We start from the raw sequence: 24,256 nt of genomic DNA, 5'->3' as shown, positions 1-24,256 counted from the left end.
TCCCTTTTACATGCTCTCTGCCCCAACTGCCAGTCCTTTTTAGACATGCATGACTCTACACTCTTTTTAGTGGGGACGGTTGGAGGGGCATATGGAGGAAATGGGACTATGGAACTAGACTGCCCAACCTCTACCATCATTTGGATTTGAAGGTCACCATAAACACATCACATTAACTTGTGCTGTGTGGAGTGAGCCTTTTTTTTCTCCCTGAAGAGGTAAATTACGGTTTGGCTGAGTACAAGGAGTAGAGATGTCTACCCTGTGCAAGAGCGGCTGAAACTACAGCCCAGTGGGGAAATAGGTTGAAAGACATGCATATTTTTGCATCAGCTGCTAGTCTGAATTTAGCATCCAGATGCTTGCTTGTAGTCACTTGTTGTAGAATTTCCCACACCTTATGTGCCTATGAAATGACATCCAATTAGAGCAGGTCTATCTTGTCTGCAAGCTAACAGCACAGCCACATCCCCGGCCACTCTCTCCCTAACCATCTCCGCCCCGCGTCTCCACAGGATAGCAGATGGTAATAGACACTCTAGAAACTCCATTACATCTAGCATCCTTTCATTAGCAAGATCCCGAGCCTTCTCATTCGAACTGGGTACCGGAGCACCTGAAGGAGGCATTGAGGCTGATGTTGGAACAGCAGAGGGAGGGCTTACAGGTGGTGAAGGAGGAGGTGGAGGAGCTTGAAGTGGCAGTGGAGGACGGGGCACCAGCGTGGGGGCCTCCAGAGTTGATGGTAACACCTCCCCAACAATGCTCCTAAAAAAGTCTCTCATGTGAAGAGAAGCCATGGATGTTCCAAACCTAGATGATAAGACTAATTCCTCTTATGAGAAGCTGGCCCTTCGAGTTGGAATGGATCTCAGGGGAGGGCTGGAAATGCATCTGCTAGAAGTTGAGGGTTATGGCATCCTAAACCAAGATGCGTGAGAGAACACAAGAAGGAATGGAACGCTTATATGGGGAGAGCTCTGATCTACTCTAGGTGTTAAGCCTCCTTTGACAGGGCAAGAAAACACACACTCTGGCTGACATGACACCACTAAGGGGCCCCCTGTCGGGGGTGGGAAATCGTTCGAGCAGGGAGGAGTCATTTTATCCCTGACGGAGACATCACTGTCTTTGTATTCCAAATCTGCTGCTGATGGGTCCTATGGGGCAAGAACTATGGGAGGCTTGCCGAATGCTGCTGAAGGTTTGAACTTTTTCCCCACTGCTTCAAAGTATTGCTACTTTTACATAATCTCACTTGTTGGTGTGTAGACTTATGCACAGACTCCTTGTGATTTAAGGAGTACTGGGATCCATCTAATTCTATTCTAATGTTTTTTTTTATATAGCGCTAGCTAACCCACAGGCCTCAGAGTGCTCAAACAGGACAAGACAATATAAAAGAGAAAAGGGGAAGGCATCAGAGATCCAAGTCAGCAGAAGTCAGCAGGCAGGCAGGATGAATGGGCTACATGCCACCTCCATCAAATGGGAGAGTTTTAAGAGCGTTCCTAAATTGAGCCAGAGATGGCAGCTGTCTGATGAACACAGGGAGACTATTCCAAATTCTCGGCCCCCAGGCGTCAAAGCTCTGGTCGCCCAAAGTCTTCAACTTGAAGCGAGGTTGTAAGAGGAGATCCTTATTGTTAGATCGTAAAATATGTCTAGAAGGTTGCTTCACAATCTGTGCTCACAGATACGTTGGAGCAGTGCCGGCAAAGCACTCGAAGACCAAGCACGAGGCTTTAAAATGAATCCTTTCCCGATGCAACCAATGCAATTTCCTCCGGGCATGAGAAACATGTTTTCTGTGTCCCAGACCACAAACGGCGCATACAGCTCCATTTTGTATTGTCTGAAGTCTTTTCAAGTTTGCTGTGGACATACCAGCTAAAAGACTATTACAATAATCCATTTTTGATTTAATGGTAGCTGTCGCTATCATAGCTCTGTTATCTTCTGAAAGGTAGGGCCGAATTTGCCACAGAAGATGAGTAGTGTAGATACGGCTGGCACTAATATGAGCCACTTGTTTTTCAAAAGTGAGGTTACTGTTGAAAAACACACCCAGAGTCTTGACTGAACTAGAAACATGGCTGATGGCTCCCCCCATCAAAAATGTTTCATATCATGGTTCAAGGGCTTTCAGTTTAGCTGGGCTACCGATAATCAAGATCTCTGTCTTTTTATCGTTGAGTGCCAGAAAATTATCCTGCATCCAGCTTTTTATAGCATCGTACACCCTAGTAACCGGGAGTGAGTCTGCCTCATAATAACCTGTGAATTCCAGGACGAACTGGGTGTCGTCTGCATAATTTGCAAATTTGACACCCAGACCATCCAGAACATCAAAACACAGCTTTGAATAGAGATTGTAAAGCAGGGGGGATGTACTGGATCCCTGAGGGACTCCGCAATTAAGGAACGATTCGTCTGACTTAAAAACCCCATGAACAACTCTTGTTCTCCTGGGGCCTAGAAATAATCGAAACCAGTTGGCCGCTGATCTTGAGCAGCCTCCCGCCTCCATCAGCCTGTCTGCCATCCTGTCATGATTGACAAGATCAAAAGCGGCAGACAGGTCTAAGGACATCAACATTGCCATTTTCCTTTTGTCAACTATGGCAGTTAACAAGGATTTAACATCCAACAGCACGGTTCTGTACCATGGTGTTTTTGAAAACCCGACTGTCTGGTGGATAGAAGACCCCTCTCCTCAACGAACACATCATACTGAATGCAAGCTACTTTGTCAATAATCTTGAGGAGAAAGGGCACATTGGTAACAGGGCGATAGTTCGACGGTTCGTGTGGATCCAGACCATCCTTCTTCAACAGGGGAGAAATCCAGGCTTCTCTAATACACTCTGGAACTATCCCCTGTTGGAGGGAATGGTTTATGAAGAATGTAACAGTTGCAGCAATGTTGGAAAAGAAAAATGTGAAAAGAGATGTCGGGAAGACGTCTCTACTACAAGAAGTGGGTTTAAGGTTTTTCACAATGGTAGTTATATTGTTTACTGTGACTTGGTTGAACGAGAAGGTGTCCCTGTTGTCGTCCACTTCGTTACTTACAATAATGGTAACTGGGACAGCTTCACTGCCTCCAGGGGTTTTTGTTTCCTCAGTAAGCAGGTAAACGTTATATCATACTTCATATGGGCATGGGTTTGGTGAGGTTCTTCTGGCATGAGCCGAGGACACGAAGAAGATATCAACTCTCCACAAGAAAAGGGAAAGATGTACATAAGCCGTCCAAAACATTTCTAGGCCTTGAACTCCCAGAAGAAACCTGCGTCTCTAGAAGGTGGTCATCAACCTTTTGGCCCATGGACGCGAACTTAAAATTCCCCTAAGGCCAAACCTTGATATAAGAATGCACCTTTTTGCTTGGGAGACCGGTATAAGGCCTGACGAACACCCTTGGGCTAGCCCCAATGAATTACGCCAACCTGCGATCACTTTAATCCAAAGATCCGTTCCTCGCCATGCATGGTCAATAGTCACCAGGATGGAATGCCTGTGAAAAAAGATGTCAACTTACCTTGTGACTCACAATCCTTGATAGTCTGAGGAGGAACTGCTCTAAACATGTCCTCCCACCTCTTTAGTGGAAGCCTAAGTGAACATGCTGAAAGTGTGTCTCAGAAATAACACAATCCCCAAGCATGGGTAGCCCCTAAACAGTATCAGCAAAACAAGAATATTTATGTTGCCAAAGAGGGACCACCTTAGGACTCACAGCGTTTAAACCTTTTTCCTGGGCATGAATCGAGATGTCTAAAAAAAGCATCTAGCGGGATCCACACTGTCCAACAAAAAGCCCCATGCCCATCCTTCTGGAGGAAAGGACTGGTAGTTGGGGCACGGGGCATGCATGTGCCACAGGTGCCCTGCATCTTGTTTTCCATCTTTTTTGCTGCTCTGCATCAAGCTCTGGTTCCATCCCCTTCCCGGGGATGACATCTCAGAAGTATGGAGACGAGGGGCCAGGACATAGGAAGTAGTCATGTTTTTGATGGGGATCTGGGTCTCCCAAATGTGTGGTAAAAGAAGGCAGCGTGACATAACAAGCCTTTTTCGTAGGTTTTTAATCATCACTTCAACACCACCACTGCAGCCTAGAAGTTACCTGGAGTCACGTTCAGATTTCACAGCATGAGAGTTAGTGCCAGCAGCTCTTTTAAGCACTAGACACACTTTCATACCGAGTTACTTTATTTATTTATTTATTTTATTTATTTATTGTATTTGTTGGTAGCGCCCAGAACCAGAGATATCACAAGGCAGTACATTTGCTCACAGCCGCAAGCTGGCCTGTAATTTGTTTTTGCGTTTTTTTCTCAAATATGAAAAAAGAAGGCATAAGAACTCTATCCCTCTTCTTCTGGCCTTTCTATTCATTCCCAGTTTTTTTGTCGTGGAAGTAGCTTGCCCCCCAAAAAATTAAGCATCGAAGTACTTGGGCTTCGAAAAAACTGGAATGAGATGGCATTTTTGGGGAGTGAATTCCTTGAATTCCTCTCCCAAAACGTTAACTGAAGCCCTGCCTGTATCTCGCTGTCACAAAGTGGCTTTGCTATTGCCACCATGAAGGCTGCCTTCAACGAGACAGAGATCACATCTGCTGACTGCATAGATCAGGTCCAAACATTGCTTTTTTGAGCCTGTGGAGTATGATATTCAACTCATAAGCCTGCAGTAGTGGCTTAATTGGAGGAAAGATACAGAGCAAATTATCCAAGAACTCCCTAACAAGTGGATTTGAAGACAGGGTGTCATGTTAATGTTTTTCTTGCATCTGCAAACAGGCACTAGATGCCCTCTTATCGAAGAGTCTTGCAGACCATATCCCATATCCCACCAGATATGTGGGATATGGCAACACCTCGGGCAGAAGGCAAGTAGCTGGCTTTAAGCTCACTCCATTATGCCAAATGCAGAATATTTGCACACTTGCATAAATATGTTCTCTTTGTGCAATCTGCTCATGAGTGTGCCAAAATCTCTGTACACATCGGAGGAAGATTTAGAAAAGGCAACATGTACCCCAGGTGCTAGGCAGCTAGGGTGAGGGAGGCTGGATTATGGTGCACAATTCTCCCTTTAGTCATCGTTAAAAGGGCTGAGCACCTCCTCAGCAGGGCGTGGTGCATTCTGGGTAGATTCAGGAGATCTGAATACCAGCTATGTCTGGCCCCCAGAGGAGGTATCAGGATCATGTTGCTGTTTAAAGTTTTCCAGTTATTAATGGCGTGTTGGAATTAGATGCAAAGAAGCAAAGGTTTAAAGAGTCTTGTTGTTCCAGTCCAATGAATATTCAACAGAAAACGAATTGATTAGGTTCAACCAAGGTCATTTGGTGGGAAATCAAGGGAAGATCAGGCTTTGATAAAGGGCTGTGGTCCTCAGTATTTCCTTCTCTCTTTTAGACAGTACTTTACTGCTAGGAAACCGGAAGTCACTCGCAGATAAGAGCTCTGCCACTAAGCTAAATCTGAAGTAACTCACTGGCCATTTCACTTAAAAAATAATGCTACTGTGGGTGCATTTACAGTGTTTCCACTGATCAGCATCTGAGATTTCTCTTTGTTTCCATGTGCCCCTCTCGCCCCCATCACACCTCGTCATGCCATTCACTTCCAGGTTATCCACTACTTTAGCACCTTGAGGATGTGGAGCTGATGTTCATGTCTGACAGTCTTCTAACATGGGATTCTGGAGCTAATATAACAATGTATCCCCCAATGTATCCACACTGGCTGTCATCATGCTCTTTATCTCTGTATTCTCCTACAGATCAAAATGGACTCCCAGATGACAGAGCAGGCTCTGAATGAGATTGAAACACGACACAATGAAATCATCAAGCTTGAGACCAGTATCCGAGAGCTACACGACATGTTCGTCGACATGGCCATGCTGGTGGAAAGTCAGGTAAGTAGCGTTTGAGAGGGCTCATAGGCTCGTGCATACAATGCTGTTCTAATGCCTATGTGAAAACAATATATGCTGTTGAGAAGTCAGGGGCACACATAAGAGACAGGAGCATCAAGACTGAGGGACACTTAAGAAATAGTCAATTTAAGAGGGGACAAGTGAAAAGCAGAAACTCAAGATGGAGGAACACATGAGGGGAAATAACACACAAGATGGAAGGATGCATGGGAAATGACAGAAAACTTGGGCGATGGAAGAACTATAAACGAAGGGGACCGCAAGGTAGAAAAGAAACCGGGAATACAAGAATGTCACTATATAGAGAATCATGAGGCCCAAAACTCCAGAATGAATGGAGATTTTTCTTAGATTTAAAAAAAATGTAATTGTTGTTTTCATAAAGAGTCACAATCTATACAAGATACTTCAAAGTGCATATGAAAAAGGCGGTAGTGAACACATGGAATTGTAGAAAATACAAACAACTGTAGTGGAGATTAGCAATCAAAGTACAAATGAAATCCATTCCTGGAATGTGATAAGTATACATGTGACACTGAAGAAATAATGACAGGGTTTTAACCTGGCTAAATTCCACATACAGGAGATAAGGGAGTAGGGGGATTAGCCCATTATTTGAAATGATTAACAAGACGGGGAGGAATCCAGTGAGGAGTAAGGGTCTGATAGGAGAGCAAGGGAGTTTTACTTAAGGAGCCATATTTTCAAATTTGCTTTAATATAGGAAATATGTGTTACAGTCTGAGGTCTTTTGGGGTGGTCTGCAGCATGAGGGGCGATGAAAGCCAAGTCCTCAGTTCAAATTGCTGTTTCTTGAAAGTAGCTGAACTGAGTTTATCGTTGGCTGATGCGAGAGAAGGTTTTACAAGGTGAGCAAGATGCATGTGTATATTTCACTGGAGGCACTTGTGTGCTATGTTTACTGGGCACATAGATTTAAAGGAGATTTTGTCATGTATGAGAACCATGTAAAGGTTTTGAGCCCTGAGGAAATATGGCTCATGGCGCTTGAGGCCAAGGATCAGTCACCAGCACACTTTTGAATGATCTGTTACTGTTGGATGGATGGTTTATTGCGCCCCAGAGATAGGCTAGTGCAATGGTTTAGTTTGGAGAGGACAAGGCTATAGTTATATCATCTTGAGGAGGGGGGGGGGGGTGATCTTTCTTAGCATTAGCAGTTGGTAATGCATTTGCGAGCCATTTTGTGGATTTGCAGTGAGAGGGAAAAGCTATTGTCCATTGTAAGATGGCCGCCCATAGATGAAGGCCAGATGTTAGGGGCTTCTGGAGATGATGGTATGCCGAAGAATATTATTTATGTTTTGCATGCATTCAGGCAGAGATTGTTAGTAATATTTCAATCTGGATCACTCATAGCAAGCTGGTAAAATGAGGGGGATTAGCTTGGTTGAAGGATATTGGCAAATACCCTGAAATGTTTTGAAAGATATTGCCAAAAGATTTTTGGCAGGTTTTTGAGTGGCTTCAGGTAATAAGGACAAGCCTAGAGAGAGGGTGGAGCCTTCAGAGGCCCTTGGCAGAATGATAGCTGCTGTGTTTGACCTGGCCTCATCCGCCAGTGATCAAGCATGAGAGCAATTTGAAAGCTGTACCCTATATGCCCAGAGAGGATCTTAGGCATTTAATGAGCTGTTGATTGTCAGACGATATGGCAAGCAGTATTAGGACAACGGGAGTGTTAATGTCCAGAGATTTAAGAATATGCGCAATCCGTTCTGGAAAAAGGGCATAACATGTCATCCTGTGCGAAACGTGCTTTCCGGAATGGATGGCTCACGTAAGAGGACATGATGGGGCAGACCGGCAGAGGGGGAGGTGAGCAGGGGACGTGATGAGTAGTGGAGAGGGGTGAGGGAAAGGGAAGTAGAGGAGGAGCAAAGGAATGGGTGGCATTCCAGGGGTGTGACACTGAATTGACAAGTGTGGAGGCACAAAGAAAATGGGAGTAGGTCCCAGGGAGTCCCCTAAAGTGGCAGAGGAAGATCAGGAAAGAGGGCAGGGAACATAGCCAGAAAAAGTATTTTGCAACTCTTGTTGCATGATAGTCCTGGTATAATACAAGTTGCAAAATGGATTAATTTCGGAAAGGGCAAATAAGACCCTTTCATAAATAAAACACGGTTTCTGTCCTTCTGTGCGCTCAAACTAAGATTGATTGTGTGACGAATCTGAGGATTTCGTCCCTTTTCCGAAGGAGACATTTCCCATGGGAACATAGTAGTGCGTCCACAGTACAATAATCCCCCTGGTGGTGGTGTACCGAGGGAGGATCACATGGGGAAGGAAGCCCCTATTGGATTGGGGTACGACTATTCTCTGAAGACGTGGTATGCCCCTGCTTCAGTATTACCAAACTCTTCTCCATTAGCAAGTCCGCCCCCTCCCCCTAGCCAGAGCCAATATGTTCTATTGTTGAAGAAGCCAGACTGATATACTTGGCAGGACTGAAATATCAACTAAGTACTTTGCATCTGGGTTTAAAATGGATACCGGCTTCGGACTCCATCACTCCATTGACGGCATGGGAATCTCAACTTGGTACCAGGAGGACGCTTGAGTGAGCCCCCAGGATCTGCAGCAACATCTACGGCCTGAGTGTCTCTCTACCTTGCCTTGAAGGTACATCACCCCTACTTCACCTTTAAGGCAGCTAGTTCTCCACCTGTGAGGGGCTGGCTCATTTGCAACAGGACCTCCAGTGCGAGCAGGAGACAAGGGACAAAGCGAGCTGATGCTGGCTTCAGAGGCGCTTCCTGTGCTATTCAGAGCCAGATACGATAGCGGCCACCAAAATTGCACGGCAGATGGCATTAGCCGGAGAGGAAATCTACCTACCTGAAGGCATAATTGATTTAAGAACCTAAGGCCTTCACCCACTGCATTTGTGCATCTGTCCCATTGGAAGGAGGGCCTGACTGGCCAGTTGCGGCCCTGAAGAGTCCACAAAGGACACTGTCTGCTCCCATCTATCAGCATCTTTCTGCTACTAGGCCGCCTGGTGAGTTTATCATGCTTTGTGCAGTTCTACGCCTCTCTCCCCTCTTTCTTTCCATGTTTTGGCTCTCTCCCTCCATCCATGGTGCTCTGCATCTCACCTGTTTTCTCCAACTGCTACTCTGTCACCTATCCTACCTCCCTCTCGAAGCCTGGAAGAAAAAAGTTTAAAAAAAGATTGCCTGGTCTCCAAACCAGGCCTGCCCATCACTGACACCTACGTCAATGCTTCTTCCAGGCAGACTGTCACTGCCATCCTCTTTGACGCTCCCTCCCTGAACTTACGGACCCCACATATGGCATCTCTCCTCTCTCCTTTCTCCTCATCTCCCAGTAATGGAGGCACCAGATGGAAAGTACTCTTGGCAGGCTTCTCATCCTGTAGCTGCATCATTAATGCCTATCACAATGGCACTGCCATAGCCCAGGGCTCTCAGCCCCACCTTCTCCTTCTGGATAGGTGTCCTCCGTCTCTCATGAACTTCCTCTCTTCTCCTGCCGCTCTTGTGCCATGTCCCTGTATCCCTCCCCGGAAGGTCCACCTTGCTACCCTCAACTCTCGCTCTGCTGTCAAACATGCTTCTGATATCTGTCTTCTTCTCGAAGACTTTGACCCTGACGTTGTCGCCCTCACTGAGATGTGATTCACTGCCAACTCTGTCACTGCTTTTGACACACTCCTGTCTGAGGGTTACAAGATCCTCTGAAAGCCCAGGCCTAACTGGTTGGAAGTTATCTGGTTGGAAGGCAGAGTGGCCTTGATCTTCCCTGACTGGATCCCTGCTACTATCATTCCCACTCAATCCTACTCCTTTGAATGCCTCGTCTGCAGGCTCAGTGTCTCTCCAACCTTTTCGCTGACTCTCTCCACCATCTACAGGACCCCTAGTCCGGTCGCCCTCTTCCTCTCTGAGTGGTCTGACCTCACCTCTTCCGTTCTTGCCTCCACCGCAAAACTTCTCCTCCTCAGTGATTTCAAAATTCACCTTGACTTTCCACTTTGCTGAGGCAGCCGCTGGTCTCTTCCACAACCTCTGTGTCGTTCTCTCCCTCACCATTCATCTCTCTTGTCCAACACACTCTGTCGGACATACCTTGAATGCTCTCATCTCCTCTGACATTCCTATCTCCAACCCTCTCACTACGCCCTCTCCTGGTCTGACCATTCCCTCCTGTCTTCTCATCTAGATCTCTTTGGTCTTCCTGTTAATCCTCTTCCTGCACCGTCTGACTCCTTCTCTGTCATTCTACCGATAAAGTGAGTGTCAGTTGCTGCATCACCAAAACCCTGGATATCCTTGCCCTGTGTCATGAGGATCCGATTGAAGCCTGCCTTCAAGCACAACACCTGGCATGACTCCGCCCTATTCTCTCTGAAATGCAATTGCTGAGTGGCTGAGTGGAATTGGCAGGCAGCAGACACATCCTCTGAAAAACTGGCCTGTCACCTGCTCCAAAGGCAATACAGACTCTCCATTCGCTCGAAGAAGAGGGCTCCCATCCAAGCCTGCATCTCTGGGTCCTCTAACAACTCTGGAAAACTGTGTAAAATCTTCAAGGAACTTGCCAATACTTCTGCAGTCTCCACATCTCCCTTGCCATCCCTCACCGTCTGTACTTCTCTGGCCTCCCACTTCCTTTACAAAACTCAGGACATTCTGTTTTCACTCTCCTCTTCCCCCTTCCTCCCTCGCCAGCTGTCATTCTTCCCTAGACTCCCCATTCCCCTCTCTACTTCTCTTCTCCTTCTCTCCCATAGCACGGGATGAGGTCTCGAGACTAGTGGTTCCTATGAAACTCTCCTCAAAACAGGTACTCCCCTGCTCCTCCAGAACTATCAAGGGCATCATTGCCTCCCTTGCACTTTCCCTGGCTGATTTCTGTAACCACTCCTTTCCCACCGGCTTCTTCCCTCTTCCCCTCAAGCACTCCCTTGTGCATCCTCTCCTTAAAAAGCCCCCTTCTGAGCCCTCCTGCCCTGCCAACTATCACCCTATTTCAATCACCCCTTTCCTGGGTAAACTCCTGGAGAAGCTGGCTATCTCCCAACTGACCCAACACACCGAATCCATCAGCTGTCTCTACAACCACAAGTCTGGCTTCAGAACTGCCAGGGGCATAGAAACTGCTGTACTGAACACCCATGATGACTTGCTCTCTAACCTTGACTCTAACTCTCCATCTGTTATTATCCTCTGCCTTCGACACAGTCAATCGTGCCATCCTGACAAATCGGCTCTGTGACACCCTGTGCATCACGGATCAGGCACTGTACTGGTTGACCTCCTTCCTCTCCAATCGGCCTTCCCAGGTGCATCCTGGCCCTTTTCTCTCCATTGTCATACTCTCCACCTGAGGCGTCTCTCAGGGCTCTGCCCTCTAGCCGTGGATTTTCAACATCTACCTTGCTCTTTTGGCCCTCTTGATCTCTTCCTTCTCTTTTCACTTCCACTTTCCTTCTTACTACTGTAACAGCCTCTTCTTCAATCTTCCTTCTTCTCCCTTCTCCTTCTTCTCCCTTTGTCCCCTTGAACTAATCCACAACAGAACTGTGAGACTTATTCTTGGCCTCGAGCCCAGGGACCACATCTCTCCAGCCCTAATTTCTCTCCACTGGCTTCCGGTTGCAGCTAGTATCAAACTCAAGACCCTCTGCATCATCTGCAATGCTTTCTGGGGCCAGGGACCCTGTTACATCCAACTCTCTCTCCCTAAATACCTCCCCACTAGAGCCCTTCGGTCTGCTGGCTCCAACACTCTGCAAATCAGACGCTTCTCTAAGCAAAGAGTGGGGGGTAGATGTCTCTCCTCCGCAGGAGCCTCCCTCTGGAACGGTCTCCATGCCCCTCTCAGGCTAGAGCCGGATTTCCTTAAGTTCCGGAAGCTCCCAAGACCTTCCTTTTCTCCTCCTCCTTCACTATCCCCTCCCCTGCTAACAACCTTCTTTTGCCTTATTCACTGGCTGTCTGGTTCCCTCTGAATACTACAGGCCTCCAGGCACCCCGCCCATCCCTCCTTCCCTGCACTTACCTGAATTCCCTGGCACTTGCCCTCTGCCCTCCCCCTAGCACTTGCACCTCACTCCTTCACCTTTTTCCCTTCCCACCTTAGCATTTTTTTTTGCACAGACCAGCTGCCCCCCTGCACTTCTTGTTCTGTACTTGCACAATCCGAATGTCACAAGGCCCAGTAGGACCGTTATTGTATCTTTCTCCCTTGCCCCCCACCCTCCTTTATCTTGTGGCACCTTGAAACATCATTTGTTGTATAGGCGCCTTACAAATATCCAATAAATAAATAAATAAATAGAAGAAGTACTGTGAAGAAGAAGATGACTGAGAGTCTGAGGATCACTTTGGAGGATCAACGTTACTGGTCTAGCTTCTCATGGAATCACATTGGCCCAATAAAAAGCAACAAATCAGCACATGAGTTAACAATTATCTCGGCTGGGCCGCAGAAGGAGAACAATCCTCTGGGAAGGAACTGCAAGAGCCGTGCACTGGGCGCGAGCAGACACAAGCCAAACGAGAAGCCGTGAATGGAGGAAAAGGATACCGCGAATATGGTGCATGCTGGAAGGGTCACTCACGCTGCTTCTGAAATTAACCTCTCGGCACAAAAGAACCCTGCGAAGTACCTGCAAGGTCGGGACGTGGACCCGTGCAGGGTCAGACGTCCAAAGAGCCACTGCAGACTCCACGCTCACCCGAACGCTGCCAGAGCTTCGAGAAGCAACGATGCTGCTCAGTAAACACTGGTGCTACAACAAAGAATCTAACAGGTACGCATTTTACTCTAGAGGCATTGGAGGTCCGGGAAAGCAAGGGGGTGAGAAGAGAAGTTGGAGCAAGAGGGTCTGGCACCCTGGAGGGATATACTGCGAATCTGGGAATGGCACTCATTTGAAAGTCAAGGGTATGGGACCCCGAGAGAAATCGTATGTTTGACAGGAGAGGGAACCAAACAGATATGACAACGAAGTGCGAGTCTGGGACCCTATATGAGAAACCAAGAATAAGACAGTCTGGGGCCCTAATTAAAGAAAGAGCCAGCAAGGAGTTGTATGCTTAGCAAGGGAATAAACCAACTCACCAACTCCCATGCGAACAAGAGGGTCAAGGACCCTGGAAGTGAAAAGGACTTAACCCTATGCTTTGTATGGGAGTGTGCCAAGTTGATGGGATAAAAGAATTGTGAAGTTGAGAAGAATATCCTTGTAAATTACCCAGTGACATTCACCTAAAAGGATACACGGCTCAGAAGCCCAAAAGAACTGAAAGTAAAAGAAGTCTAGGGAAAGGAACACAACCCTAGCTTGGAGTTCTACACTCATGAACATTGTTTATGAACATTGTTTATTTCATCACCTTTTGATTGCCTGAAAGTCTGGGTACTTTTCTGTTCTTTGGAACAACCACGAACACTTTCCTTTGGGAAGAGATCATTCTTGCACAGTTGGCTTAAGGTGTTAGTGTTAGCAACAGAGTTAGGCTTTTGAGACACGACAGTGACAGACATTTTGGTTTAGGACATCTTGATAATTTCACTAGGTAGGGAACCCCTCTTAGCTTTGGGGATAGAGAGGCCGTTTTTCCAACCCTTTCTTGATTAATAAAAACATTTTTCCTAAAAAATATGCCACCATTGTGTCCGCGCCTTACTTCTGCACCCTTATAATTGTCATGGGAAAGGTTATTTCTGCCTGTACTTAATGAATTGGGTGGAAGCAATATTTTGTGTTATTTTACGAAAGTTGGGTATGTATGAAATCGGCAGGTAGTTCAATGGATTGGGGGTGCTATTATAGCTTCTTTTACAGAAAGTAAGAGTGTTTCCTGAGTTGAAATTGGCCTTACAAATTTTGTCAATTCTAGAAAGAAAATATTTACGTTTTCTATTACCAGGGTGGCTGGCCACGGGGGTGTTCTTCTCTAAATGCTCTGGATGTTTGGCCAGTCTGACAACATCCTTGAGGAAGATAGAATTAAGCCCAGGATGAAGTTGTGAGGAATGGAGTATGCCAGAGAGGGGAAAGTCAATTGTTTAGATTGGAGAATTATTTTGCCATTATTGTAAATGCTGCTGGTTTGTTGAACTGCTTTAATTTACAGCAATTTCCCAACTTATGTTATTTATTTGCATTTGCAATGAAAGATTGAAAGAAGGAAACAAAGAAAGAAGATTAGGAAAATGGGAGAGACAACTCAGTGGTGGAGCCTTAAATGAAAGACATGAATATAAAGATAAAGGAACAAATGGGAGACATGAATGTCATGATAGAGAGGCAAATTAGCTAAATAAATGACACCCTAGAGGGACATGAAAGAGAAAGGAAATCAAAGATGAACGGACAAATGAAAACCACGAGTTGCAAGATTCTAATATAAAGGTCACGCCTTTTTTGTGTCTGTTAGGCTTATGTGCGCACATTATTCCCATGGTTTTTTGTGTATTTTGACAAATCCCAGGATGTCATCACTGCTTCTATGGAGGGACGCCCCTACGCATGAGGCCAATGATAGGAGGCCACTACCCGATAGTCCCCCTGAGTGTGGTACTCGGTGGGTGGACCTCATGGGGAGGGAAACCCGCTGTGGGATGAGAGACGACACCTTGGGACATTTTCTGTATTATTTCCCTATACCCCAACCTCCCTCACCATGTTACCCTGCTCAAGACATAACCCCACACAATTCTATGCATTTCTGCAGAGTAGACAAGGATGCTTCCTCAAGAAATACTGGGACAAGGAAGAGCAACAACCAACTAGTGAGGAGTGAGGACCTCACTACTGGGATGAGGAAGAGCAACAACAACATAGTGAGGAATATAGATCTCACTACTGGGACGAGGAAGAACAACAACAGAATAATGAGGATTACAGATCTCACTACTAGGACGAGGAAGAGTCATGGCTCCAAATGGCAGGTTCCGCAGAACCAAGATGTGCAGACTAGATGTCATAGAATGGTTAATGTTATTTGTCTAATAAAAAGGGAAGATGGACTGGCAAAAAAGTAAGGCCTCCCAGGGGAAATCGGGAGATTTGAATGCTGGAAGCCATTCAGAAGATGGGACGCCAAGAGCATGCAGAGTGGGACGCTTACCCACTGGTGAAGGCACCCCTAGAGGCTCCTTTGCAGATGAACGGCCACCACCAGCCAGAGCTCCCATCCAGTCAGGAAGCCTGGAGTTGCGCAAAGAGGCCGAGGTATGCAGCTCAAAGGCTGGGTGTGGAGCCCGCGCAAGTCAGTGAATCATCAAAGAGAAGTCATAGAGGCCTGAAGCACCCACAAGAAAGGGAGAAGAACTGGTAAGCTCCCCAGAGAGGTCGGGGAGAATGGGACAGTTGGCGTGAAGGCTAGAAGAGGGCAGGATCACGAATGCAAGTCTTGGACCTGCACCCATTTACCGAATCACGGCCTGCACGTCAAGACTCATAGTCACAGTACCTGGCAGGAGAGTACACCAAGTTGGCTGTGACCCACCGAGGAGTAGTAGTAGTAGTAGAAGTAAAACAGGAAGACTATACCCACATGAAGAGAGATCCAACGTGATATTCATGTGCACAGTACATGGTAGGGGAGTATAACAGATAAGCTGTGACTAAGAAGGAATAGTAGTAATAGTAGTAGTATTAGAACCAACCCAAGAAGATCACAATTCCAAGGCTAGTCTGGGATTCGCAACCACATGAAGAGAGAGCCAAAGCAATCTTCATATGCAGGAGAGTATGCCAGGTTGGCTGTGAACAACAAAGCAGCAACAGTTAACGAACGAAAAGCACAGTTGGAAAATACACAGAAAGCAACTCCTTGAACACTAAAGACTGTCACTGAACATTCTAAAGGCACGACAATCGAGGGATAAGGTTGTCTGGGAGCACTGAAAGAGGAAAGACCCTTGTTGAACATTCGGCATGCACGACAACCTGGGAGTAAGGTATTATTTCAAGGCAGGGAAACCCCTCTTAGTATTAGGGTCAGGAAGGTGTTTCTCCAACCCTCATATTGTTTAATAAATATCTCTGATAGCAATCATGCCACCTGTGTGTCAATCTCCCCCTTCCACACCCTTACAGTATATTGTCATCATATGAAACGTCTGAGTCAGCTGCGGCAGTATTGGGCATGTTCAGGTGTATATGGGGATGTAGTGGAGCTCCTGCTTGCTGGGCTCGCCAATCTGGGGTGAGTGGCCTTGGAGTCTTGCTGGGGTGTGCAATAGTAGCTTGGGGATAACTTCCGATATTGCACATTTTCAAGATGGCTAGTATTTTTTATGATGCACCTTTTTTCTGTTAGATGACTGGGAAAGATCCTTAGCCATCATGGCAGTTATACACTTCCTGGAAATCTAGTAGTAAATACAATACAAAATCATCAGTACTCATGTTTTTCATTTAACATTGCCTAGGATGTTAAGATCAAGAAGGAAGATGCATTCCAAATCCTCTGGGTTGTTTGTCTACATGGTTGTTGGACTCTGTTGCTGTCGTCACTGGTTCGGCCCTTTGAACGTTGACTAAAGGACTTATGTGGCAGGAGGTTTTACCTGCTTGATGCCTTTCCCTCCAGATAGAGGGAACTATTGTGAGACACTTGCCACAGCTCTTTGTTTGCTCCATAGGTAACCCAATGACATAGAGAAAGTGTCACCAGGTTCTATGCACTGTGAAGGACCAAGTAGCAAAGAGGCCTCACATGCCTGCCACGCTTAATAAACATGGATATGAAGGTGTAGACATATGGAATCAGGGACTCCAAGATGGAGGCACACATGAAGTCAGTAAATCCAAACAGGCACATCCAGATGGAGAAACACATGCATGACAAGAACCTCAATTATAAGGGAGGCAGAAACCCAAAGACAGAGGGACATCTCAAAAATAGCAACTACTAGTTGGAAATATCGCACACGAGTCAGGAAGTACACAATGAACACAAATAACAAAGAGCAACTGTGAAATTAAGGCTTATGGGAAGGGACAGTATAGAGGGACATACAGAATGAAGGAGATATATTGAAGGATATTAGGAAAAAGAGTCAAGGAAGAAATTGAGAAAGGATTAGCTGAGAAAAGACAATGGGGACATTGGCATAGAAGAAAAATGTAATGTCAAGTGGAAAGCATATAGTTGCATGTACAATAAAGTGAAGTACAAGGATGCGTTCTACACTTTCTCACTTCTTTGGCTTCTTACACTCTTCTTACTCTCCCACAGGGGGAAATGATTGACCGTATTGAGTATAATGTGGAACATTCCGTGGACTATGTGGAAAGGGCTGTGTCAGACACCAAGAAGGCTCTAGAATACCAGAGCAAAGCACGCAAGGTTGGTAATACTGTTATTTAATTTACCTTAATAGACAGACCTGTTATATGTGTAGTGTGTAAATATTAAGACAGATTGAAGTACTGAGGGTGGAAATTGCTAGGCAGGTGATTTCCATAGGCAGTTGTTGAGGGCTGGAGCATCCGGTCAAAGGTAAGGTCTGAATTACATGAGACAGGCATCCTGGGAGAGGCCTACCTGCTTTCAAGAAGTCCCTGCTTATTTGAAACCTCTATATTTTCTCATGGGCCAATCCATCTCAGTTTAATGCTATCTACTATTTTAGAAGACATGTTTCTAATACTTCTAAAGAGAAGAAGTTAGTATCTGCATATATATAATGTTGCCACGAACTCTTTCATAGATACAGTGTACACACCGTTATTGGCACCATGTATGAATGAATCAGAGACAAAAGAAACATAATATGTTCACAGCAAAGACTACTTGACTAGTGTAACAGAGCAAACATTACAGTGTTGCCAAAATGTGCATAATGTCAATATTCAACATCATGAAGGTCAGCCACTGGTTGTCCCGATGTGTTACCAACTATCTAGTTTTCTCAGGGTTATAACAATATTTCCTTGTTAGTACTGTTGAAGAATGGAGCTCATTTTAGCTGAGCCCGTAATTTGTTGGTGAGGAGTCATTAGCTTGACACTTCAATGTAAACGGCTCACCGCCGCCAAACTTTCGTCATTTGCACGTTGGAGTGCAAAAGAGGATGCAAAAAGGCAGCATACAAATGTGTAGCTGCCTTTTGCCATCCCCTTCGTCACTCTGCCGTGCAAATTGAGTAAACGCCTCTGCCATGAACGCATCGCAGGCAGCATTTACAGTGGATCCCTATGGATTCTGCCAGCTTTTTGCTGGTGCAAAAAGCCAGCGGACTCCATTGGGATCCCCATCATTTGTGCCGGCATGACAATGCATGCCAGCACAAATGCTGGAGTATTTGGAAGGCAGAGAGGAAAAGAACGGCGGAAATGCAAATTGCATTCTGCCCCTCCTCTCTGCCATGCAAATTAAGGGAAACGGTATGTAGCGGAAATGCAATGCGTTAAAGCCTTACACAAGGCTTTTACGCATTGCATTTCCGGTATGCCAGGCCCAAAATGAGCCCCAATGAGATTTCAGTCCATTTATCTTCAGGTAGACTGAAGTGGCCCACTGCTACTCCAAATAAAGGCCAAAGAAGATTATTAGTACTTAAGACAATTGTGTTCCGATAAAGAAAGGGTTTTATAACCTGCAACTCTCTAGATGTTTTGGTCCATATATGTTGTGATCCGTCACCACTGACTATGCTGGCTTGGGCTGATGAGGAGTCAAAGGTATCAGACCTTTGCAATAAGGTGAAGAAAACATTTAACCATGTCTCAAATTATCATGACCTGAAGTTGGCGGAGAAGGAGGAAATGAGGAGTGCTAGCTGAGCAAGGTAATTGTTGAATATTCAACACATCCCTCCTCAACCCCAACGGCATCTCTCCCACAAGCACCTGAACCGCATTCACTGGAGAGGAACTCATCACACCCAAACACACCCTCAATGCCCTCGCCTGCACCCTATCCAACCGCAGCTTCTGACTCGCCGTGAAACCTACTGCCACCTGACATCCAAAATCCATCACACTCAAAATCAGCCCCTTATACAACATTCGTAAACACTTCTGCTGCGCACCCCACTCTTTCCCAGACACCGCCCGCAACAAATTCAACCTACGTTTACACTTGTCCACCACACCATCCACCTGAAAATTCCAATTCAACTTCCTATCCAAAATCACCCCCAAGTACCGAAACTCTTCCACGCTCTTCACCCTCACACCTTTCAGAACTAGGTCCAACTCCTGTTGCACCCTTCTCCTCGAGAAAACCATACTCACACTTTTTTCCACAGACACCGAAAAGCCCCATTTCCCACACCACTCCTCCATACGCACTATCACAGCTTGCAGCCGACTCTGCACCAACAACAAACTTCGCCCTCTTACCGATACCACACCATCATCTGCGAAGAAATCCACCTGACACCCGATTCCCGCCAAAGCCCGAATCAACCCATCCACCATCACATTAAACAGCATCGCACTAATCACACTCCCCTGCGGCGTTCCATTCTCCATCTTCCAAACCTCAGACAGCACCCCCTCACTCTCACCTGAAAGGACCTATCAGCCAAAAACGCCCTAATCCATCGAAACATCCTCCCCTTCACACCCATCTCCAACAGTCTCACCAACAACCCACTCCTCCACACCATATCATACGCCTTCTCCAAATCCAAAAAGAACGCTCCCACCAATTCCCCATCACACAACGCCTCTTCCACACCAGTCACCAACCTCACTAACGGATCTGCCACCGACTGATTCCTCCTGAACCCACTCTGAAAATCACTCAAACACCCATTCGACTCCAAATAAAACACCAATCGCTCAACCACAATCCGTTCCATTACCTTAAATAGCACAACAGTCAGCGCAATCGGCCTGTACGACTTACACTCCGTATGAACCTTGTCACCCTTCAGAATCGCCACCACAATCGCTCTCTTCCACAGCCTAGGCAAACGCCACTCTTCCAGATCTCATTGAACAATGCCAACACCTCCAATTTACATTCCACTGGCAAAGTGCAGTGCGAAGAGTGTGGCTCATCCGGTGCATGAATGTTTGCGGTATAATTGGAGGTTTGACTATTATAGGGACCGGTGGAGGAAGAAGGGGGGCACTTTGGGGTTTCACATGTGGGAGAAGGGGGTGCAGTGGGGTGTGGGCGAGTTGTTGGCTTTGAAGGGTAAGGATTTGGTGAGATGGCCAATGTGGATGATGGGGTCTCCAAAGGTGTGTTTAGAGTTGGCGAGTGTGGTGTCAAAGAAGCGGAGTTTGCAGGGTGAGATCAAGGCTTTGGGTCAGGCTTATGTGGCAGGGAAGGAAGGATGTAAGGTGTTCACGGATGGTTCGAAGGATCCTGTGTCTAGGAGAGTGGGTATGGTGTTTTATCTGGAAAGCACTGGGATTTATAAAGTGGGGCGACTGACGAATGACGTATCGATTTGTATGGCTGAGTTGGTGGCGATTGCATTGGCGATTGATAGGGTGTGCGAGTTGGGGTATGAGAAGGTGGTGGTGTTCTCGGATTCATTGAGTGGGTTGCAGGCGATTGTGGCAGGGGATGGTGATAGGAAGGATGTGATTTTGGACATCATCAGGAAGATTGATCGGTGTGTGCGTGGGGGGATGGATCTGGAGTTGGCGTTGGTCCCCAGTCACAGTGGCATTTTGGGTAATGAATTGGTGGATTTGGCGGCGGGTGAAGGCATGAGGAGAGGAGCGGTTGATGTGAGGATACCTTTGAGCGTGGATGAGGTGAAGGCTGTGGTGGTGAAGCGGGTTATGGATGAGTGGCAGGAGAGGTGGGAGAGTGGGGTGAAGGGCAGGTGGATGTTTGGTGTCCGAGAGAAAGTGTCTGTGAAGGTGGATGCAGGGAAACTGGAATGGAGGAGGAGGGAGGAGGTGATGCTGAACCGGTTGAGGATAGGGCATGTGGGGCTGAATGACAGTCTGTTTCGAGTGGGGAAGCGTGAGTCGAGGGATTGTGCGGTGTGTAGGGTGCCTGAGACTATAGGACATTTTCTGCTTGCGTGTGAGAGGCATGTTGAGGAGAGAGAGTTGATGAGGGTTCGGTTGTCTGCGCTGGGAGTGGCTGAAATGAGTGGGAAGGCTTTGCTGGGAGGAGTCGGGGTGAGAGGCAGGGAGAGGAGCAGTGTGCTGCTGGATTTTGTGGCGCAGACGGGGTGGTGGGAGGAGTTGTGAGAGTGTGAGGGCTGTGTGTATGAATGGAGGATTAGGTGCACATCATCCTTTTGGATGGGGAAGCGCCTGCGTGGGTCCGCCCACGCATTTTGATAATTCGAAGAGGAAGAATAAGGTAATTGTTGAATAGCCAGGGGGAGAGGTTTGAGCCCTGGGGGACACCACAGGTGGTGAAGGAAGTAGGTGAGGAAGAGGTGCCCACAATTACTTGGGACAAATGGTCAGTTAGGGAAGAGGTAACCCAGTCCCGTTTTATGAGGATGGAATGGTTAATCGTATCGAAGGCGGAGGAGAGATCGAGTAGGATGAGGACAGCTGGAGAGTTAGAGTCCAGAGATGCAAGCAGTTCTTCATGGGTGTTCAGAAGAGCCGTTTCCATGCCTCCGGATGCTCGGAACCCATATTGATGTCGTGGAGACCAACAACAAGTTCAGTGTGTGAGGTAAGTTGTGGAAAGGCCAGCTTCTGTGGAAATTTCCCAAGGAAGGGGGTGTTCGAAATAGGGCGGTAGTTGGCTGGACAGGGCGGGTCTGCTGAAGTTTTTTTCAGAAGGGAGTGCTTGAGGGAGGATGGGAAAGATCCAGTGGCAAAAGAGTGGTTGCAGAGATCCGCGTGTGCAGTGGCAAGAGAGCCAATGTTGTCCTTGATGGTTCTGGAGGAGCAAGGGAAAACCTGTCCGGAAGAGACCTTCATGGAGCGGCCAATCTGGTGATTTCTTCAGGTGTGATGGGGAGAAGGAGGAGACAGAGGAAGATGGAGGGTGAGGAGCCTTAGGAGGTGAGGGAGTGAGGAAGGGGTTGGGTGGGAGGGTAGCAAGAGTACTCAGGATGTCCAGAGGTTTAGTGGTAAAGTGTGTGGCCAACGCGTTGCAGAGGCCCTAGGATATAAGAAGGGAGGAGGAGACTGCGGAAGGGGCGGCTAGTTCCCTTCAGATTTTAAAGACTTCAGCCATGTTGTTGGATGCACCCGATACCCGTGCCTGAATGGGGGCCCTCCTGTGCCTGAATGTGGGCCCTTTTCTTGACACAGATTAAGAGTCTGTATTGCCCTTGGAGCAGGCAGCAGGCCAGTTTGTCAGAGGGTGATCCTGAGGTTTGCCACTTCCGTTCCACAGCTCTGCACTTGTGTTTCAGGGCTGCAAGTTCAGAGTAGTACCAGGTGTTATGTTTGGAGGCAGGTTTCAGGCGGATCCTCATGACTTGGGCAGGAATGTCAAGGGTGTTGGTAATGGCCAAATGGAGGTTGCTGAGAGCAGAGTCGGTGGTAGAGTATGGGGATGGGGGAAAGGAGGGTGAAGGTGGATGCAAAGGCAGCAGCTGACACTCGTTTCATCGGACGGATGTTTGTGAACGAGTTTGGCAAGGCTTTTTGAGGGCCGGTCAAAGGGCAGAGGGGACGCAGGTGCGACAAGAAGGAAGAAAGGTCTGACTAAAAGAGTGGTGTGACCAGAGGGGGAAGAGAGAGAGGTCAGAATGAATGAAGGCATCCAGAGTGTGTCCAGCCGAGTGGATTGGGCCTGAAGGGAGAATGGAGAGGGATAGTGATGTGCAGAGGTCAAGGAAGAGGGTGGATGCTGTGACAGGGGAGTCCAGTTGGATGTTGAAATCGCCCATGAGGAGGAGATTAGAGGTGGTTAAGATTAGGGTGGAAGCAAAAACAGCCCATTCAGAGAGGAACAGGGTGGTAGCAATGGTCAGAGAGGAGGAGGAGAGATGACCAGGTTGCAGACCAGGCTCACAAAGGAAGAGTAAAGCTGGGTGGGTATGACGGAAGAAGGAACCCAATCAGGGAAGATTAAGTCACCCCACCGCCAGCATGGAAAGGTCGTGGCTTGGAGATGATCTTGAAGCCATCAGGGAGAAGGGAGTCAAAAACAGTGACTGAGCTGGCTTTGAACCACGTCTCGGTAAGAGCGAGAATGTCGAGGTCAGGGTCTTCAAGAAGGAAGCAGATGTCCGTGGAGTGTTTGTTGGCTGAGCGGGCGTTAACAGTAGCCAGTTGAAGGAGGTCTCCACCTTTGAAGGTTTTCTGAGTTGGAGTACCGGGACATGGTCCACCTATCAAAGGGGGAGGGACAGAGAGAATGGTAGGGGAAGAGACAGGTGAAGAAAGGAAGGTAATGAGGGATGGCAGGTGCCGGTCAAAGAGGAGGAGGTTGGGTTGAGGACCCTGAACCAAGACAGTGCCTGTGTGGTAGACATTAATGATGCAGCGTGATGAAGAGAAGCTAGTCAAGAGGACTTCCCATTTATTGCCTCCATTAATGGGAAAGGATGTGAAAGGGAGGAGAGTGGAGAAGAGATGAGGAGTCCATAAATCTGGAGAAGGGACAGAGAAGAGGATATCAGTAAAGACCTGGAAGTTATGCTGATGTAGGTTCCTGCAATTGGCAGGCCAGGGTTCGAGGACAGGATGTCTTCTTTTGTGCTTGTTTCTTCCAGACTTTGTGAGAGAGGGAGGATAGGTAATAGTGTAGCAATTAGAAAAGATGGCAAGGTGGTGAGACCATAGGGTGGCAGAGGTTAGTTGTGGGATGAAAGAAGAGGGGCTACACAGCACAGTTCTAGCTAAACTCACCAGGTGGGCAGTAGTCACAAAAGGCACAAATGCAATCCAAAAAGTAAATTTGAAAATCACAAACAGGGGCACAAATGCAATGCCAACAGGGCTTAGAAATGTGAAAAAGTGCACACACCTAAAATTGAAAACAGGGGCACAAATGCAATGCAAAGAGGGCACAGAAATTTAAAAAAGTGTACACACCTAAAATCGAAAATATAGATAGAATTAATTGGAGGTGGTCAATGAAGTGAAATAATAATGAAATCAAATTAAATCGATTTACCTGTAGTCCTTTGTATTGGTATCCTTCCTCTTGATACTGCGTGAGCATGGCCTGGAGATGGGGGAGAACCGTACGAAGGCGGAAGCCCAAGAAGGGCCAAGGTCTTGGGTAAGTTGCTTGGAATCTGCCAATAACCTGGGAGAAGTGAAGGGGAAAGAGATCCTGTGAAGCTTCCTGGATTGTAGCTGCACCGAGATGGATTTCCCGTTGGTGAGTTCTCTCATCAGAGATCGATGCAAAATCACGATACAACCATAGTTGAGATTAGG

General features: G+C 47.0%; 1 protein-coding gene across 1 annotated transcript in view; it reads left to right on the top strand.

The window, feature by feature from the left end:
• Positions 1-24,256, top strand: part of LOC138580961 (syntaxin-1B-like) — a 476,327-nt gene that overhangs the window by 440,942 nt on the left and 11,129 nt on the right. Inside the window, exons 8-9 of the mRNA XM_069651920.1 lie at positions 5,800-5,937; positions 17,208-17,318. Of these exons, the coding sequence (XP_069508021.1) occupies positions 5,800-5,937; positions 17,208-17,318 (249 nt within the window). The remainder of the gene's footprint in view (positions 1-5,799; positions 5,938-17,207; positions 17,319-24,256) is intronic.

Source organism: Ambystoma mexicanum, chromosome 3p (genome assembly GCF_040938575.1).
Source record: "Ambystoma mexicanum isolate Mex_15411 chromosome 3p, UKY_AmexF1_1, whole genome shotgun sequence".
Lineage (NCBI taxonomy): Eukaryota > Metazoa > Chordata > Amphibia > Caudata > Ambystomatidae > Ambystoma > Ambystoma mexicanum.
Note: the sequence above shows the minus strand (reverse complement) of the source record. Positions and strands in the feature narration are given on the sequence as shown.